This window comes from Podarcis filfolensis, assembly GCF_964270895.1.
Source record: "Podarcis filfolensis genome assembly, chromosome: 1".
In the NCBI taxonomy this organism is placed as follows: Eukaryota; Metazoa; Chordata; class Lepidosauria; order Squamata; family Lacertidae; genus Podarcis; species Podarcis filfolensis.
The window spans coordinates 76,981,187-76,999,713 of NC_139604.1; the positions used below are offsets into that span (position 1 = coordinate 76,981,187).

The 18,527-nt window shown below is 41.5% G+C and overlaps 1 protein-coding gene across 1 annotated transcript in view; it reads right to left on the reverse strand.

Annotated features, from left to right (window-relative positions):
• The window catches only part of SLC6A5 (solute carrier family 6 member 5), a 91,634-nt gene that overhangs the window by 43,971 nt on the left and 29,136 nt on the right, over positions 1-18,527 (reverse strand). Inside the window, exons 6-9 of the mRNA XM_083598417.1 lie at positions 9,924-10,065; positions 8,344-8,476; positions 5,787-5,921; positions 4,330-4,433 (exon numbers count right to left, since the gene is read on the reverse strand). Of these exons, the coding sequence (XP_083454543.1) occupies positions 4,330-4,433; positions 5,787-5,921; positions 8,344-8,476; positions 9,924-10,065 (514 nt within the window). The remainder of the gene's footprint in view (positions 1-4,329; positions 4,434-5,786; positions 5,922-8,343; positions 8,477-9,923; positions 10,066-18,527) is intronic.

Consider the following 18,527-nt stretch of genomic DNA (forward strand, 5'->3'; position numbering starts at 1 on the left):
CTGCTAATTAATGCTCTGGGCTTTCCAAAATCAATGGATAATTGTAATATATTTACCTAATTCTAGGCACCAGTGCACACCCTCCAACATTTCTCCCATGAAATAGGGATGTCCCATTCCATAATGAGAATTTTACTATTTATACCCCACACATCTTACTGGGTTGCCCCAGCCACTCTGTGCAGCTTCCACCATATATAAAAAAACATACTAAAACATTTTTAAAAACCTTCCCTATGCAGGATTGCCTCCAGACAGCTGAGGGATCGGATAACTCCATACCCTCTAACATTTCCCCATTGAAAATAGGGACATCCTAAGAAAAAGTGAGACATTCTGGGATAAAATCAGAAACCAGGATAGCTTCTCTAAATCAGGGACATCCCTGGAAAATAGGAACACTTGGAAGGTCTGCCAGTGACTTTCCAGAAGGGGGAGAAGAGAAAAAATGTTTCACGTTCAACTCTAGGTCAAGATTGGGGAGTCTGTGTCCCTTTATATGTTGTTGAACTATAACTCCCAAAATCCCTGACTGCTGACCATACTGGTTGGGGGTGATGAGAGTCAGAATTCAACCACAAGGACATCCACAGGTTCCCACCACCAGCTATAGGTCTTCAGCACCATGATACTGGTAGGTAGATTGAAAGTGATGACTGCCGATTCATATGAGAGCAGGTAAGTAGAGACTGTTTATAATGTGGCATGAGCCTTTCCAACAGCCATGCTTTCCCCCTTGAAATGGCTTCTCCCTGGCAGGGGTTACTTCTTGTCTGGGAACCTCATGTTCAGGGGGGATGTCTGCAGCAGAGCAATTTTATGGGGAAACAAAGGCAGGGGAATAGCTTGGCTCTCTTCTTGCACCCACACGTGCTCCACAACCTGGCTCTTACACACAGGTCAGCTGCTATGACATCAAGTTCCATCCTTAGACATCAGAAGGACTTATATGGCATGGGTTCTAGTAAGTGTAAAAAGCAAGAAGTGTGTGCAAATGTCTAGTTAAATAAAACATAGGCTCAGGATCAAAATATAGACAGGGTGCACCCAAGACATAATGCACTATGGTTCCCCTACACCTGAATGTCCCAGTCATATTGTGGACTGTATGCATGGCTGACACTCTTCACTCAGATTCTCTTCAATATGGGTTTGGTATTTTATATATATATAGAAATGAGAGCATTCAGTATAGATAAATTGGTCTGCTTAGACTAGGGAGACTTGAGATGCCTCAGACGAGTCACTGTCTCTCTGCCCAACCTCCCCCACAGGCTTGTTATAAAATGAAATAGGATAACCCCCATATATATACCCTGGAGCTTCACACCAGTGAGACTTAAACTAGTTGATGCTTAAATTAATCTACAATGAAACCTTCAGCCTGGAATATATCATTGTCTGCATGCTAGTCTTGCATTGAGAGCAGTGGCAAAAACAGTCACAAGAGATGCTAAAATGTCATTTGGGGGCTGTAATCCTAATTTCACTTACTGATAAGTAAATGAACTCAATCGGGTTTTCTCTGGTGTTGATATGCATAGGAATGCACGGCTGTATCATGAGTGGAAATAGCAGAGCCTCAAATTTAGAAGGCTCAAAGATTTAGATTTTGCTGGCAATAAAACTCTCAGTGATTATTTCATCAACATGCAAGCAGCAGCCAAGATACCATTGATCATGACTCCCCAAAAAACAGAAAAGAAAATGGTTCTAACAGTCATTAGAAAGCAAATCTAATGAGACTTCAAGAACTCTTAAGTACAGCATTAATTACTTACTCCCCAGGGAAGCTCATACAGCCAGTTCCATTGCAGTTTTCAAGAAAATCATAGCATTTTGGAGTGGGTGGGTTTTAAATTGCTGCGTTGGCTGCTGGTCAAAATTGTTTTTTATATTGTTATGCTGCCTTTGCTATGGCTGTGTTATTTTTCTATTTCATTTAAAGATGATGGGTATTTAAAGTATCTTACTTATGAAGATTAATTTGATGTCTGAGACTTCTTTTGGGCATAGGGAATAATGTCTAAGAAAACATAATTTACAATTCCCTTGACAGAAAAATGCTGACTGACAGTGAGACCCAAAAAGAAATCATGTTATCAAATGATAGGGAGACAGTCATTCCATAAAATCCAGGTTGTCATAAAAGTGATTCTGAAAGACCAGACTAATTATAGTGATTCCTTCTAACAGCTATGAAGCTAGAATCTGCATACACAAAAGTAAATGTCACTTTAAAAGTAAATGCTTCAAGGAAGGAGAGAGAGGTAGCTGGTTAGGAAGGGAAATCATAAGCTTTTGCAGAGAGATCACTACTCTTCTCTTTAAAATCCTCTGCAAAAGATGACAGAACTAGGGCATGTGTTAAAGAAGAGTGCAAGAAAATCAGATGGTGCAGGCTGGCCCCTGGGCTAAAAAAGCACACAAAAGGGCTTGTCAGTTCTGCTTGAACATGCATGTACTGTATATTAATTCTTTAACCATTTTGATGGTTAAAGAAGCATAGCACCAAGAGTTGTGCCTCCCTTATCAATTATTTGGAAGCACATAATGTGCAGAATATAGGCATCCAGGCCCAATTGGTCACTTGGATAATAAGCCACTCTCCCCTACATCCTTGTGCTTTCTCTGCCCCGAACCAGACCCTTCAGAGCAGCTTGAGAGGTGGCACAGGGGCTAAGAGAATCTGCAAAAACTGCCGACCTTCTTTTCTTGATGAGGTCAGGGAAATGGGAAATGAAATGCTGGGAAAACAGAATGCACTGCCATGTGAATGCAGCCTATGCGACAAGCTTTCTTGAACTATGAGTCCCAACATTCCTTCATTCTTGAGCGCATTTTTATAGCCAAACCCAGCACAGTAGCTGTTAAAGTGTTTTAAATTCGCTTTAGACACATTTCTCTGCCCTGGAATCTAGTACCAGTTATTCTATGCATTCTGGGGACCTGTTGCCTACCTTATTTGCTCACATATTTTCTGAAGCCTTTCAGTTCTATCAGCAGCACTGACATTTGACTGCAACATTCCCAGCATTACGTTTTTGTCACCTTCCTAATGTCACACTTTTCTGACTACTGCTGCCTGTTGTTCAGAGAAAATGCAACCCAAGCAACCAAATGTTCAGCTGTGCCTCCAAAACTCCATGAGCTATTGTTGGGGTTGCTGGTTTCTACTGTTCCTTCCTCTTGCATTTTGAAGCTGCTTCAAATAGTGGAACACTTGGAGTAGGAATGTGTTGAATAAATAAAGCAATCAATCAAAACCAAATATGGAATAGGCCTGCATTTATAAGAGAGCAAACTTCTCCGCTCTGTAGGAAGTTACCCATTACCTTTAATCAAAGGTTCCATCTGTAGTTTGAATTTAGAGAGCTTTTCTTAGTCTTAACTAGGTGCTAATACAATTTCAGGAATAATCACTGTGCTCAGTGATATAACAACAGCAGAGGTGATACAGCCATTGCCCTTTTGGAAACTGCAGATTACCCTTTCTAATGCAGAGTGCTCAGAGCACAGCTGGATTCTGACCTATTTCTAAATCTCCATGCTTTCTCCGGTAGAGATTATGCTTGTGTTGTATTTCATGCTGCCAGCCCAGGTTCTTCCTGGCAATTCCCGAGGTTGCTTTTCAACCTGGCCTATTTTTAATCAGAGCAAGCTTTCAATAGAAAGTAGGGCACACCAACCTCAGAAGGAGCCCAGTGGGTTTTGAGGACCTGCATCACAGGTGATGGAGTGCTTCCATTCTTGAAAGAAATTGTGCTTTACAAACAATGTCATAGCTTTCATGGCCACAGAATCAGGCACAATTTAGCCAAACAACAGAACTTCTGGGTCCTGCAAGGTCCAGAAGTATTGTGTGTTGCTGGCCTTCCTGAACTGTACTGAAGGGAGAGGGACCACATACTGAATGCCTTGCAACTTCCAAAATTCCCTCCCTAATGGAGGGTGGCATATCAGGAAGCAGGGCTCTCCCTGGCATTCTAATTTCTTATGTACAGGAAGTTCCCTCCTTGACCTGCCCCCACATGAGGTAGCGTGCAATTCTCTCCAACCATTTGATATAGTTCTGCTATGTGACAGTTTTGAATGCATAGACTGGTTTTATTACTGATTGGGTATATCCAAATCACCCAATTTTCTTCTTTCAGTGGTCTGGCTGTGTCAAATAATTAGGAACCACTGGTGATCCTAATTACGTTTTAAAATTCATAAACAACGCCCAGCTAATTTGTAAGGATCTAAATTATATCCATAAGTTTCTGGAATTAACAATGCCACTCGGTCACCATAAAGCCATTGGGTTCATGGAATCATTCTACTTACCTGTACAGGTTGTTATGAAATTTGTTATAGGAAGACAAAGTAATCAGGCCACCCCATGCAGCAGACAAAGAGAAAAATATTTGAGTGGCAGCATCTTTCCACACCTTTAAAAAAAAAAAAGTCCCATGAAGAAAATGAGCATCAACTTCAACAAACATTTTTTCAGCAAGTTATTTTAAAAAGCAATAGTGCTGTCGACTATGGGAGCAATCCTATCTCAAGATACACCAGGATGAGTGGATTAGGATCCAGAGATCTCCAGCTGAGTCAGGAGGTTCCTGTCACAGTTGGGTTATGGAGGCTTAATTCCCTCATCTTCGACTCTGCTGGAGAGACATTAGTATATTTTCCAACCAGCTGAGCAAACCATGAAGGATCTTAAATTGACATAAACCCCCACAAAGGAGTATGTTGGGATGGGACCAGAGGGCTGGGGTTATTTAGGCTGGATTCTAAACCCATTCTGTTTAGTCACATGACCTGGCAACTTGGGCATAGCCAGGATTTTTATTAGGGAGAAAAGAACCTCAGATTTGCATTGATTTGTATTGATTTGGAGGGGGAGCAGCTGCCCCCCCCCCAGCTATGCCCTTGCTTGGCAACCTAGTGTAGGTTAAACTGGCAAAAAGGATGGTGTAACTTGAACTTTGTTTTAAAGGCTTTGTTTCCCTCTGCAGGTACAGGCCAGCTTAGGCAGCAGTAGCCTTGTTGCTGAATGGAGTCTGGATCTGGTGTAACATGACACCAGCTAAACTCACACTGGCTTGGCTTTACACCAGTTTCTTGTGTACAGGATTGCTCCCTACAATTCAAACTGATTGTAAAAGAGTCCATACAAAAGTGGCACAGCTCACGGCACAAGAAGAAGCAGGCTGCTCCAAGCGGTAGAATTTATGGGAAATATTGTAATACAAATTACTACCGCAAAATGTGATGATGGGGACACACACACACAAACGGATTAGCTAAATTTATGGAATTCCTATTGCTGTTGGGACCATTACACTGGAGCAGATATGCCTCGGACTGATCCAACAAGGCAACCCAAATGTACTCTAAACATCACTAGATAAGGAACAATTTGCACTGTAATCTGATAAGTGACCAGGTGAGCTGTTCTCTGGGAGTGTGTTATTTCATTCCACATAACACATGCAGCATGGCTGTGGATGTGCAGAGCTAGCTCACCTTGCTGATAGCCATGTTTCACTTCCTCACAAACAGAAAAAGTGTGACCCACCAAAACAAATGGAGCAATGTACTGAAGGGCGCGCAAACGTAACCTTATTAGAACGCCTAATGTAATGGGTGCAATAGATTTAGCCAGATCAGCTTGCATGTAATTGATTCAGCACAGCATAGCATATCTCTGTATGCTTTCTTAATACACAGCAAATAATAAATCTGTATGAATTATTCACCCTATTAGAGTGTTATAACTGGAATAATAAGCCCACCATAGCATCAATCAGTTTCTCCCACTTAGGTGTGATGAAGTACAATATTCCATTCCCAGCTCCTGGCAGAGTTACTCCTCTGATGAGTAAGATGATGAGCACTACATAAGGGAATGTAGCAGTAAAGTACACCACCTAAAGAGACCACACATAGACAAAGAATTACTCATTTGGGTGGATCCTATAAGTAGGCTTGCTGTCCATGACAATTCATTACCCAGGCAGAGTTAGTACACAGGCTCATGGGAATGTGAGCAACCTACAAAGATAACAGGATTGTTAAAATGTTGCTATCTATGAAAAACCACAAGCTAATAAAATAGCAAGGTTCTGAGATAACAATAACAGTATTTATGTGTAGCTGATGTTTTTCCTATTCATGCATCTTATTACTATATGTGACCCTTCAAACCAATGAAAATCAAGGTAGTTTTTCATAAAATGCAGTACTCTGTCAGCAGGCACAGCAGCCATTTATTTAAGATCCCATCTCTCTCTATGTATACTGATGGTTGTGCTTGATTCTGCTTCCCCAGTTGCTGCCCTTTGGTAAAAGGACCATCTAAAGCAATGGAGGGGAGCCTCACTCAGATCCAGGGGCCAAAAGGAACCCTCCAGGCCTCTCCCTCCAGCCCTTGTAACTTTCTCCAGGCCACACTGCTCTCTGACCTTGAGTGGTTTTGCCTGGCTAGATTTTGTCCTTGAACGCCTGGCTCAGTGGAGGACAGGAAAGGGTGTTTGAGCATGTGTGAAAACTAGCCTGATCTACAAAGATCAAAACGACACTAATTGCTCCAGCAAATTGCGGTTGCCCAGAAGTGAATGTTGCAGTTGGGCTGAAAAATGTTTCTTTTCCCTCTGATCTAAAGTACCGTATTTTTTGCTCTGTAAGACTCACTTTTTCCCTCCTAAAAAGTAAGGGGAAATGTGTGTGCATCTTATGGAGCAAATACAGGCTGCACAGCTATCCCAGAAACCAGAACAGCAAGAGGGATCGCTGCTTTCACTGTGTAGCGATCCCTCTTGCTGTTCTGGCGTCTGAGATTCAGAATATTTTTTTTCTTGTTTTCCTCCTCCAAAAACTAGGTGCGTCTTGTGGTCTGGTACGTCTTTAGAGTGAAAAATACAGTATTTCATCCACGTTAGCTGCTGTTACATTGTGGTTAGCACTCATGCAGGTGAGGTGGGCATTACCTGCATGCTTGTGAAAAAAGGGAGGGATCTAAGCCTGAAGCAGGGACCCTAGACAGAGGGAACTAGAGCTTACCAAAGATTGGCCAAGGTGTTCTGAGCCCAGCATGGTAAGTCCGCTGTTGAAGTAAAGGGGGATTGAGAAAGGAGAGGGAGAGGTGTATAGATAGACCTTTCTTTATGACCCAGCAGCTAACTACAGAATCTTGCTTCTTGTGCATTGGGAACAGAGCTTCCCTGCAGAGGGAGCAGTCAAGTGAGCTTGAAAAGAACTAATGTGTGGGGAGATACAAAGAGAAGAGGGAGAGGGAGCTGAGGCTGAGAGTAAAGAGGCTGAGCCCTAAACAAGGCTAGTTCTACCATTCTAGGACTCTCTTTTCAGTACAGTTTGGATATCTTTGAAATCTATTTACTTTTTTCATTTAATGATGTTCCCAACTCATTTGTTATGTGCCCTCACATTTTAAAATAGAGCAGTTTTATAATCAAGCTGCTCAGCCTCATGCATGCTTAAGCAGAAGTCATTTTATTAGAGAATTAATCTTTATAAAGTTTGTAGAGGGGGAAACACTAATATTTTTATTACCTTTAGGACAATGTTGAAAAAAGATATTATCTATCTTCCTGAACTGAAGAAAGCTAATAGTGTTTAAGAGAACTAAACTTGAAGGCGGTATGATATATTTTGTCTTGTTTTCCATACTGTACAAACATTAATTTTATTCCATTGCTATTTTTAGCCTCACAGAACATTGTAAAAACCTGAAAACCATCCTATGAAGAGGGGATAGTTGAGCAAGTGTAAACAGGCTGGGCAATGATGCTTCTGTTGTATTATATTCACTCTCTGAGGTATCCAGTGAAGTACTTCTGCTAGCACAAGGATTTCCACTTGCACAACAGAACTTCCTTCTCTTCTCCATGCATGCCCCAGGGGAGACATTCAGAGAGAGAAGGAAGGGAAGTTCCATTATGCAGCTAAATGTCCTTGCCCCAGTGTAAGCACTTTGTTGGGTAATGCAGCCAGCTGCTGCATCCCTTGTCTTTAGAATGCATATTTTGATAAAATGAATTAATCATACTTTACAGGCCTCTTTCCGTTCATCTTTTAGGATGCAACCCAACATCAATACCGAAAGCACAAGGAATGTAGGCAGCATGCCATGAGGATCCCAAATTTGAAAAATAGAGCAAATACTCCTATCAATGAAACTTTTCTTCAGCTACCATGCAAGAGGATATGTGCTACGCTGCTTTCACATTTATCAACAAACTATTCAGTAGTTTGGTAATACTTAGTTCTTCCGTCATACAATATATCACTGAGTTCTGGCTCTGAACAGTCTAAAGAAAGATGCTTTCTTACTTTTCCTGATGTCTTTATTCCTTTAGCCAGGGAAGCATAGACAATTGCCCAAGCCAGAAAGAGAGAGAGTGCCAAAGGCCACCTGATTTCACCAGGATATTCGATTCCTGCAGAAATCTTCAATACAAAGTACCTGAGAATCAAAATGCCAATGTGAGTCATTGCAGGCCCAGTCCCTCCGGCGTTTACTTTTGTAATGTTAAACACACACACAGAGCTTTATTGTGGTCCATAGACCCAAATTACACAGTCTAACAATGGTATAAATATCAATAGTTATTAAGGCATAAGAGTGTCCTTGCTAGCCAACAGAGGAGCCTTAGGCCATACATACTGATTTCTGATACTTACTGCCTCCGAGAGAAATTTTGCTACACCCGGTGTAATAGTATGTCTTATCCTCAAGGAGAACCGTAACATAAAAGGAATAAGCAATTCCAGGTTGTTCTGTTAATATTGGTTTGATTAGATGCTATCTAACCTGTTTATACAGACTACAGTGTAATAAAATGTGTTCCATACATTCAGCATCCTGGGAACTTGGGCACAGCCTATTTTGGTATGGGATGCCAGCCAATCTTCCACTCAACACTTTGGATGGGAAAACTTTTAATCTGGCTTTATAAAATAGACAGTGATAGTTTGGTACAGTCAGTTTCTTAAAGTAGGGAGCTGATAAAAAAACGAAAACCTGCAGATATTGGATTCCTAACACAGATGGGCCACAGGTCACATATGAGCAAGATCGTAAATCACTGAGGGCAGCATCCCAAAACCTCTGTCAAATATAACTGTAGTTGTGATAACCACATCCCAGCCCTCCCCAGCCTATCTAGGGAAGGAAGACCTGGTCACAACAGAGTGTACCCCTCTCTTGTGCCCTCCCTTTCCCTGTTTGAGGTATGTGCCAGCATCAAATAAGAGATTAATTATTTAACAGGCTGACGCTTATCAAATAGCCTCAAAAAGTTCCCTAGGGTCTCTCTGAAGTTTCCTTAGGTACTGTGTGGTTAAAACTATAGGTGTGAGAGTAGTTGAAATAATCTGAGACAACACAGGGTTTATAAAACAAGAATTGAGTTTACGAAGATAAAAGAGAGAGAGACTGCCATAAGTTTTGTGGTGCTTTCACTCTGACCACTATCATATGAGGCAAGTCTACGAGGACTTGACATGATGGCAGCTTTAGGGAAGAGATACCAAAAGATTATGTGGTGGGACTTGAACCCAGATGCAAATCACATTCAAACCTCAGGACATCTACCTCCTGAATGCCAAAACAATGTACTATTTTCCTGGCACTTGTTTTGAAATGCCATCAAATTGCATCTGTCTCTGTAGCAGGAGCAATTAACTCATTAGTCAAGTCCCAATATATGAAAGACATATCTAAATGACTGGCATAAACACTCAACTAATGAACAGGAGAGAAAGAACCTACAGACAATGTAATTACAATTTTTTCATTCCGTTAATAATTTCATGCATTACCCTGTGACTTTCAGACAGAGATTTGTTTTAAAATTGTTCCAAAACGTGTCTGTGTGTGTGTGTTTTGTTTTTGTTTTTTTAAATCTTACTTGAAGTACTCTTCACTGCCACTGACAAAAGTTTTGTTGACATGGCTGGTATAGTTTACCATTGTCAAGTTTGGATAGGCACTCATACAGAAAGTAGAGTTCTTTATTTGTAATTTGGGGTGGTCACCAATGATGCAGGAATCTGAAAAAAACACAAGTCAGAAGAGAAATTACTGAGTTAAAATTCATCTAAAGACTTGGGGAAAAACAATTAGCAAATAACAGCTTGTATTGAAGTACATTTCATTTGAGCACTGAAAATTACCGTATTTTTTGCTCTATAAGACTCACTTTTTCCCTTCTAAAAAGTAAGGGGAAATGTGTGTGCATCTTATGGAGCAAATGCAGGCTGCGCAGCTATCCCAGAAGCCAGAACAGCAAGGGGATTGCTGCTTTCGCTGCGCAGCGATCCCTCTTGCTGTTCTGGCTTCTGAGATTCAGAATATTTTTTTTCTTGTTTTCCTCCTCTAAAAACTAGGTGCGTCTTGTGGTCTGGTGCGTCTTATAGAGCGAAAAATACGGTAATTAGGTTCCTCTACCTGGTTGAACAAAGGCATACTATCTTCCTTTCAACATTAATCACATTTGAGCTTTCCTTTTCATTGATGAGTCTAGTCCAGGCATCCTCAAACTTGGCCCGCCAGATGTTTTGAGACTACAATTCCCATCATCCCAGACCACTGGTCCTGCTAGCTAGGGATCATGGGAGTTGTAGGCCAAAAACATCTGGAGGGCCAAGTTTGAGGCCTTTTGTTGAGCAGGACTTCTGGCAATTTGTTGTGCCCATGCAAAAGCCCCAAACCCACAGAATGAGCTCATAGCTCCAAATGTGGGTGCAAATCTCAGTTTTAGAGACAAGTAAATGGGGCTTGCAAGTATTGCCCACACTCAGGCTTGTGTGATCATTGCTACGATGCAACCTCTGCTTGCAGTCTACTGTGATCTGTAGACTATTAGCTACTCATTTGTGGCTCCCTGAGTGGTTATTTCATACTGTGCATTTAAGGAGCTGTTTTCCTCTTACTCAGTTTCTCTAGACATTTAAAAACAGTGAACAGCAAAATAAATACAAGTTCACTAAGTGAAACATTGCTTTTATACATGTTGCTTGCAAGGCTTGTAAATCCGAAGCCAATTTGTAACTTATATTTGACTGCTGCAGATTTGTGCATTTGAACTGAAATTCTGGTTTTAAAGCTATTATTTGATTTTAATAAATGTATACCCCAATTTTCCATCTGAAGATGCCCAAGGCAGGTAACGATAAGATATAAGCTGTTTTCTATTAAGGAACACTTAAAAATATATATCCAGGATATTTCCAAAGCCAAGCCAGTATGAACTATGTGCAATGCTGTGAAGCAGTGTCTAATGGGAGGAATGGGCAAATGTAGGTGGACATTTTCCATGCTATTGGTTCAGCACTAAACTGGAAGTGTACAGAACACAGTTTGAAAGAAAGAACAAACTAATATCCTGCCGTAAGGTCTTAACCCATCAGTACTGACTTGATCTGTCTTGTGGATCAGCGGCATAGTTGACCCAGAGCAAAACTGAAAACCCCATGTCTGAAGCCTTATGCAAGGATCATACAGTAGATTTGTTCTCCCCATTGGGCCATCTTTAGGCAGGAACAGCCAATTTCCTGGCATTAAGGACTCATGAACTTTAACAGTTGTGCGTTTCAGCAAGTATAATATGTCAGAGAAAGCTAAGGTAGAGGTGTCCTAAGGCAGGAAGACTGTACACATATAAAGCAACCACACAGTCTAAGAAAAATAAGGCATAGAAAACTGGCACAGTACTCTGAATGTAAAATGAGATAATGAATTTTGGTTTTTTTACTAGAGCCAACAGGCATTTAGAGGAGGGATTAAACATTTAAATGTGCCAGTCACTTGTTACATTTCAAACTTTACAGTGGAACCTCGTGTTGCGTACCGTCCTCCTTACTAATGCTTTGGGTTACGAGCTTCGCTAACCCAGAAGTAGATGTTCCCGGATGCCAACTTTGCCCCGGGATGTGAGTGGAAGTCACACTCCAGTGGCACAGCAGCAGTGGGAGGCGCCATTAGCAAAAGCATGCCTCAGGTTATGAATGATTTCTGGTTATGAACGGACCTCTGGAACGAATTAAGTTCGTAACCGGAGGTAGCACTGTATTAGATTTTTCTATTGAAATGTCACTTCAGGACATACTTCTGAAAGTCTGAGCAGTATAATATTGTAGATGTCTACTGAGAAGTCAGTTCTACAGAAATTGATTGGGTTTACTGCAAGCCAAGCCTTGTCAGATGTATTTCAAGCATGGGAGTTAAATATTAAATTGTTGATATTTTCAGTAAAACTACTACACCCAGCAATATCCATATGGAGAACACTATTCACATTCCCAGGAAGAACTTAAATTCGCAGCTCTGAAATCAAGTTCTAATGAGGAGAATTGACTTTTGAGTTCAGAAGTTTGTTTCAGCTCGAGCCTTGGTTGTATGTGGAGGCCGGACTGTGATTAGGCTTGATCCAAAGCTACTGATTTATGAATAATACATCAGCTATGACTTGCAGCAATATTCATCCTGAACAGAAGTTTTCTGGTTACAAGGTGCATTTTAGGTGCACTAGGACAATCCTCATTCTGTTAATTGACAAAAGCACATTGTTGCTTTTGAAATTCTCTCTTAAAAGTCAGTGAAGGCTACTAGTGATGCAAGAAGCATAAAACAGGAAAAGAAATAATTGCTGTCAAACGATCCCTTTGTATGTCCCCTTGTTCTATTAATCTTTTAATGTTCTATCAGTGTTCTATTAAACTGTGCTATTGCAAGCTTCCAACTTCGTGCAACCCCAGTATTTTTGGAAAGGAAAGCATTATGCCCTACGTCGGCCAGCAGAGGGTGTAGTGGTATGTTATCCACCCATTCTCTCATTTTCTGCACATCTCTAGATTTAGTTGAATATTACTGTTGGTACTGTATTTGTGTGCCTGGAACCCTGTGTCTCACTGTCTGGTCCTTTCAATCAAATGCTTATGGAAAATAATACACAAATTCTAAGGCCATCACAATCCAATACAGAATTAGTTGTAAAGCCCATTGAAAATGGTTTTAGTGTGTTGCTAACTCTGTGTTGCAGGGTTTGCAATAAGGATTCCACACTAGTAAATATAGATATAAGAAAATAGCTTGGGGCTGTTGTTGGTTTTTTTAAAAAAAGTGGGACATACCCCAAATTTGGAATAACTGCTGCTTTTTAAATACCCTTTTCAATACTGCGTAGCTAGTTATGAAAGCTACTGAAATAAAAGGCATCCCCCCCAAAAAAATGTTATTTCTCCTACAAAAGTCTTTGTGACCTTCCAAATGAATAAATATATGTTACAAATATGTTAGATTGAGACTCCCCCCCGCCGTTTTGCTTCCCAAATGCTCCTATACTGTGCTGCTGCAAAGACAGAACACACACAAAATCATATTTACATAAGGGTAGTAATATTCCAAATGTATTCAGAAGAACACTCTTGGAAGACTGAATTGTGCAAAAATATTATCGCACATCTTCTCTGCTGAAAAAATAAAACCTGCTTATAGTGCAATCCTACGCATGTCTATTCGGAGATAACCTGCACGGAGAATCTTGGATACAGGACTGCAGCCTTAACAATATTGTATTTCTGAGAGTGCATTTAAGAAATAGGCAGTTCTGACATCAGTAGAACAGAACATGTTCACCTGTATATGCTGGGTTGGTTTTGCCTTGTTTAAAGTGTATAGAGGCATGAGTGAGATCAGAGGATGACACGTAAGGTCACTTTTGCTGCACTGCAGCAAGCTTTTTTCTTTTTTTAACAGCTTCGCTTTGTAGAGCTGTTGGTTTCCCTGCACCAGACAATCCTGATCAGCAGAGGGCGCAATCACTTTGCAGCAGAGGACAAACAAATCCTCGCATGCAGTGCTATCCATCAAACCTTGGACGCTAGGCAGAAAATAATAACAACACCGAACCAGAAGGTGCTAGCATGAAATTACATTTACATGGACAATTGCTAATAAGCAAAAGCATCCATTTGTAATCTAGGGGAAAGGACGGCCCAACTGTGCTTGTTTTGAAGGGGGGAAATGTTTACACACATCATTCTAGCCTTCAGATATTTATGAAGACTCCGGGGAAAATCAAAACGTTAACAAGACTGCAATCTCATGTGTCCCATCGAAATCAGTGGATGACAAAATATTTCTGAGTAAGCATGTTCAGGACAGGAGAGCAAATCTGAAAAACAGAACAAGTTGAGCAGCATCTCATTTCACTAGCACAGATCTCCATCTATAGCTTTACATCTTTGCCCTATGAGATATTCTTTTGCCTCTGCAATAAATATAAGAGAATCCAGAAAACTCGATGTGCTCTGCACAAAACCAGACAACCTTTATTCCCTTTGGGCACTGCTTGATCACTCTTGGTTTCAGGCATAGTACAGAGGGGTGTGTGGGTGTGTTTCAACTCCCTGCATATTTCTAGAAATGCCCAAATTGCTAAAAATGAAAAAGGCAGCCAAATCAGCTTTTCTCTCTTTTTTCTTTTGCCTGATTATTAAGGAACTCGTGTTTCTTTTGTTAGAGAAAGCCAAGCATGCTGAAGGATGGGTAATCACCTATAACTTACGCATCTTGTCCGCACTGATAGAGACTCTTTAAATGGATGCCTGTGCAAGCCTGCAGACATCACACCACTGAAGAGCTTGAAAATATCCTATGGCCAATCTAACCCAGTGTCCTGTCCCTGATAGTGGTCAGCATTGGTTTTTGAAGATGAAGTGAAAAACTGCACAGTGAATTGCAAAGCAACGATTCAATTGCATGCTCTGCAAATGTTACGAAATCAGCTATGCAGACAGATGGCTCATCCATACACTTAAAGTGAACAGTAAACTTCCTGTACCTCCTTTAATTCTTCATTGTCCATATGGCTTTCTCCTTAAAATCACTGCATTCCCACATTTCCCCCTCCCTCCAGATTTTCTTGTACCCTCTCCTTTTCAGAGTATCTCTGGTATGATACAAGCATGGCTGAGTGAAGGGAGTGTGTGTGAAGGCTGTGATTTGGCAAGGAGGTTGTGTGGACAATGGAGAAACAAGGGAGGGACAGGAACCCTACTGTCCACTTTAAACAGTACAGTGGTACCTCGGTTTAAGTACTTAATTTGTTCCGGAGGTCCGTTCTTAACCTGAAACTGTTCTTAACCTGAAGCACCACTTTAGCTAATGGGGCCTCCTGCTGTCACCAGAGCACGATTTCTGTTCTCATCCTGAAGCAAAGTTTTTAACCTGAAGCACTATTTCTGGGTTAGCGGAGTCTGTAACCTGAAGCGTATGTAACCTGAAGTGTATGTAACCTGAGGTACCACTGTACTATGAAGTGCATGAGGAGGAAGATGCACATAGTAAGTAGTTCTATACTGTGTGGCAGGGGGAGCCTTCAGTTGCTGTCAGACTATAACACCCATCACCCCTGACCATTGGTCATTCTGACTGGGGCTGATGGGAATAGTCAACCAAAACATTCTAGGGGTTACACCATGTCAAATCCTTATGCTTTACAGCTTGGCCAAGAGCAACTCTCCATGGGGAAACCATTTTCAACAGCATTCCCCTGGTGACTGTTCTCAGGCTCTGAGGAATTAGCTGTGCGTAGTTGACATATTTTGAAGAAGCAGTGATGGGAGAAGATGCACAAGTGAGATGTGTTGCCTCTTGCTGCACTTACTTATTTGGAAGGTGTGAATCTTGGGTGCTCAGATAGCTTGTGCTCCCCCCCTCCACTTTGTATTTTGCAGAAAGTACACAGTAAAAACTTACTTTAAGGGTGTGGTAAAAGCCCGTCTCATGCACATTCATTCCCATTGTGCATCTATTTTATGTAGCTGACACCCACAAATTATATTGAAAGAGGCCAAACAAACGCCACCCTGGGCATCAGTGGTGACTAGCGGCAGGGATACATTTGAAACTAGCTTTCATAAGCAGCCATGCAAAGGTCCCCATTTCTAATTATCATTCCTGTGGTGGGAAATAAATGTGAAGAAGATATATACATACAACAAAAGGAAAGGCAACAGAAATATCAAATGGACTGACAAGTCCATCTTCAATAAGTTGGCTCCCATGGCATATTTTAAAGGAAGATATAATAAAAGCTCAGGTAGATACAGGTCTGTGTATTTGCAGTGGCGTAGCATGGGGATGCAGGGGGGGCCGGTCGCACCGGGCGCAACATCTGGGGGTTAGGGTTAGGGGGCGCAAATCCACGGGTTAGGGGGCACAAATCCACGGGTTAGGGGGCGCAAATTACTTGCCTTGCCCCGGGTGCTGACAACCCACGCTACGCCACTGTGTATTTGTGGAGCATATCAACCATTATTTTTGATATGTCGCTTTCCCCAAGAAAATATTCATTTTATGTGTTTATAATAGATATGTTGAAATGTGTGACTTTGAAAAAAATAAAAAATAAACACTAGATAAATAGGCTAGCTATAAGATGGCCTTATTCACACCAGTAACCTAGAAGCATTTGAATGGCAGGGGGAGATCAGGGATCACAAACTGGGGATTAGCCACCCCACCCTGCTGCTGTTTTAAACAAGCCATCAATATAACTGGAATTTACTTCCAAGTAAATAGTCTTAGGATCACAACCTCAGACGCTTCGTACTAGCAAAGAAGTTTTTACGGTATAGTATGGTATAGTACGTTGATTAGTTCAGGAGTTAAGAATGCTATCTTAGAATTCCAGTTCTGATTCACAAGTTTTATTCCAGTGAAGTGATGGGTCCTGCCATACCCCAGGGATGGGGAACCATTGTCCCTCCAGATGTTACTGAATTTTCAACTCCCATCAACTCCAGCCAGTATTGCTGCCATTGATGAGGATGCCAGTGGTGAGGAATGATGGGTCCCACAACATCTGGAGGACTGCTGAGTTTCTATCCCTGCTATACACAAAAACAAGATGTTGAGTGCTATTGATTGCCAGCCTGTGCTTAAGATAACCACCATACAGGATTGACCTGACAATATTTTTTTCTGCCTGTGGCAAACAAGATTGTGCATCCCCTCCTGCCGCTTCGATGTACAGTGGTACCTCGGGTTACAGACGCTTCAGGTTACAGACTCTACTAACCCAGAAATAGTACCTCGGGCTAAGAACTTTGCTTCAGGATGAGAACAGAAATTGTGCGGCAGCGGCACAGCAGCAGCGGGAAGCCAGATTAGCTAAAGTGGTGCTTAAGGTTAAGAACAGTTTCAGGTTAAGAATGGAACTCCGGAATGAATTAAGTTCTTAACCCGAGGTACCACTGTACTTAAGTCAAGTGGACTGGCAGTAGAAACTTACTTTAATCCTGATTACAGGACAGTGTCCTCCACCATTCCTGAGGTCTGCAAGCTAGCTTTGGGGCACAGAACAGCACCTGTAATACACACAGCTCTGTTCTCCAACACCTCACAACTACCAGCCAGCATCTGCTGCCAGAGTCAACTATCTCACTCTGCTTAATGGAAGAGCTGGTCCTTCTACTAGATGGAGATGCAGAATAGCTGCATCATTAAAAGTTATATAAAAAGACATTTAAAACTTACATCTCATTATGCCAATAGCTGCCTACCTGCTAAAATCCTCTCTACCAGTACTGATGACACAGCAGTGTGTTGATATTGTAGTTATTTTAATTGTAAGAAAAATCCATATTGAATATAAAATCTGCCACAGATCACTATTCAGTCACTCAGACTGCAATCCTCAATACACTGTTGTACTGAAATCCCCACTAACTTGCAAGTAAATATGCACTGCCAAACTCTGGCATCCTTTGCTCCTGGAATGTTCACTGAAAACATCACCACCTATTCCCTATCTTATCTTTGAAATCTTATTCTGTGTTTGCCTATCTGGCACTGGAGTCAATATTCATGACAACATTATTAATGAGGTTCTTATCCTGTCGCTCCTCTTCCTAGATCTCTTGCCATTTAAGCAGCATGCTTAAAAAATTAGTTCACTGATAAGAATGAAACTTCAGATGAATTGTGGGCAAAGCCCTTAACACCCATGTGCGATCATAATAATGCCCTACATCAAAGGACACCTTCCCACAACAAGAGTCATTGACAAGACAGAGGCTGAAGTTGTTCTGGGAAGGACTGTGCAACCATGACTGGACTGACCGAATGACATTGCCTTGGCTTCATTGAGTGGGAACTGCTACTTATCAGCACTCAAACTGCTAGCTAGAGCTGCTGGTTATAAAATAACATAATGAAACCCTATTCTTTCCCTTCCAAGTGAGACTGTTGTATCATTTGGTGTGGAGAAAGTGTCTTGGCTCACATACTACATAGGAGTTAGATAGGAAAGGGGCATCTGTGGCCCTCCAGATGTTGGGCTATAGTTCCTATGAGTCTCAGCCATCATCCCTCATCTCCATGCTGGTTGGGATTGATAGGAACTATAGGTCAATAACATCTGGAGGGCCATAGGTTGTGGTTCAGAAGCACCTGCAGAGCCACATGTTTCCTTCCCCTGAGTTTAGAGGTGCCTGTGACATCGCTG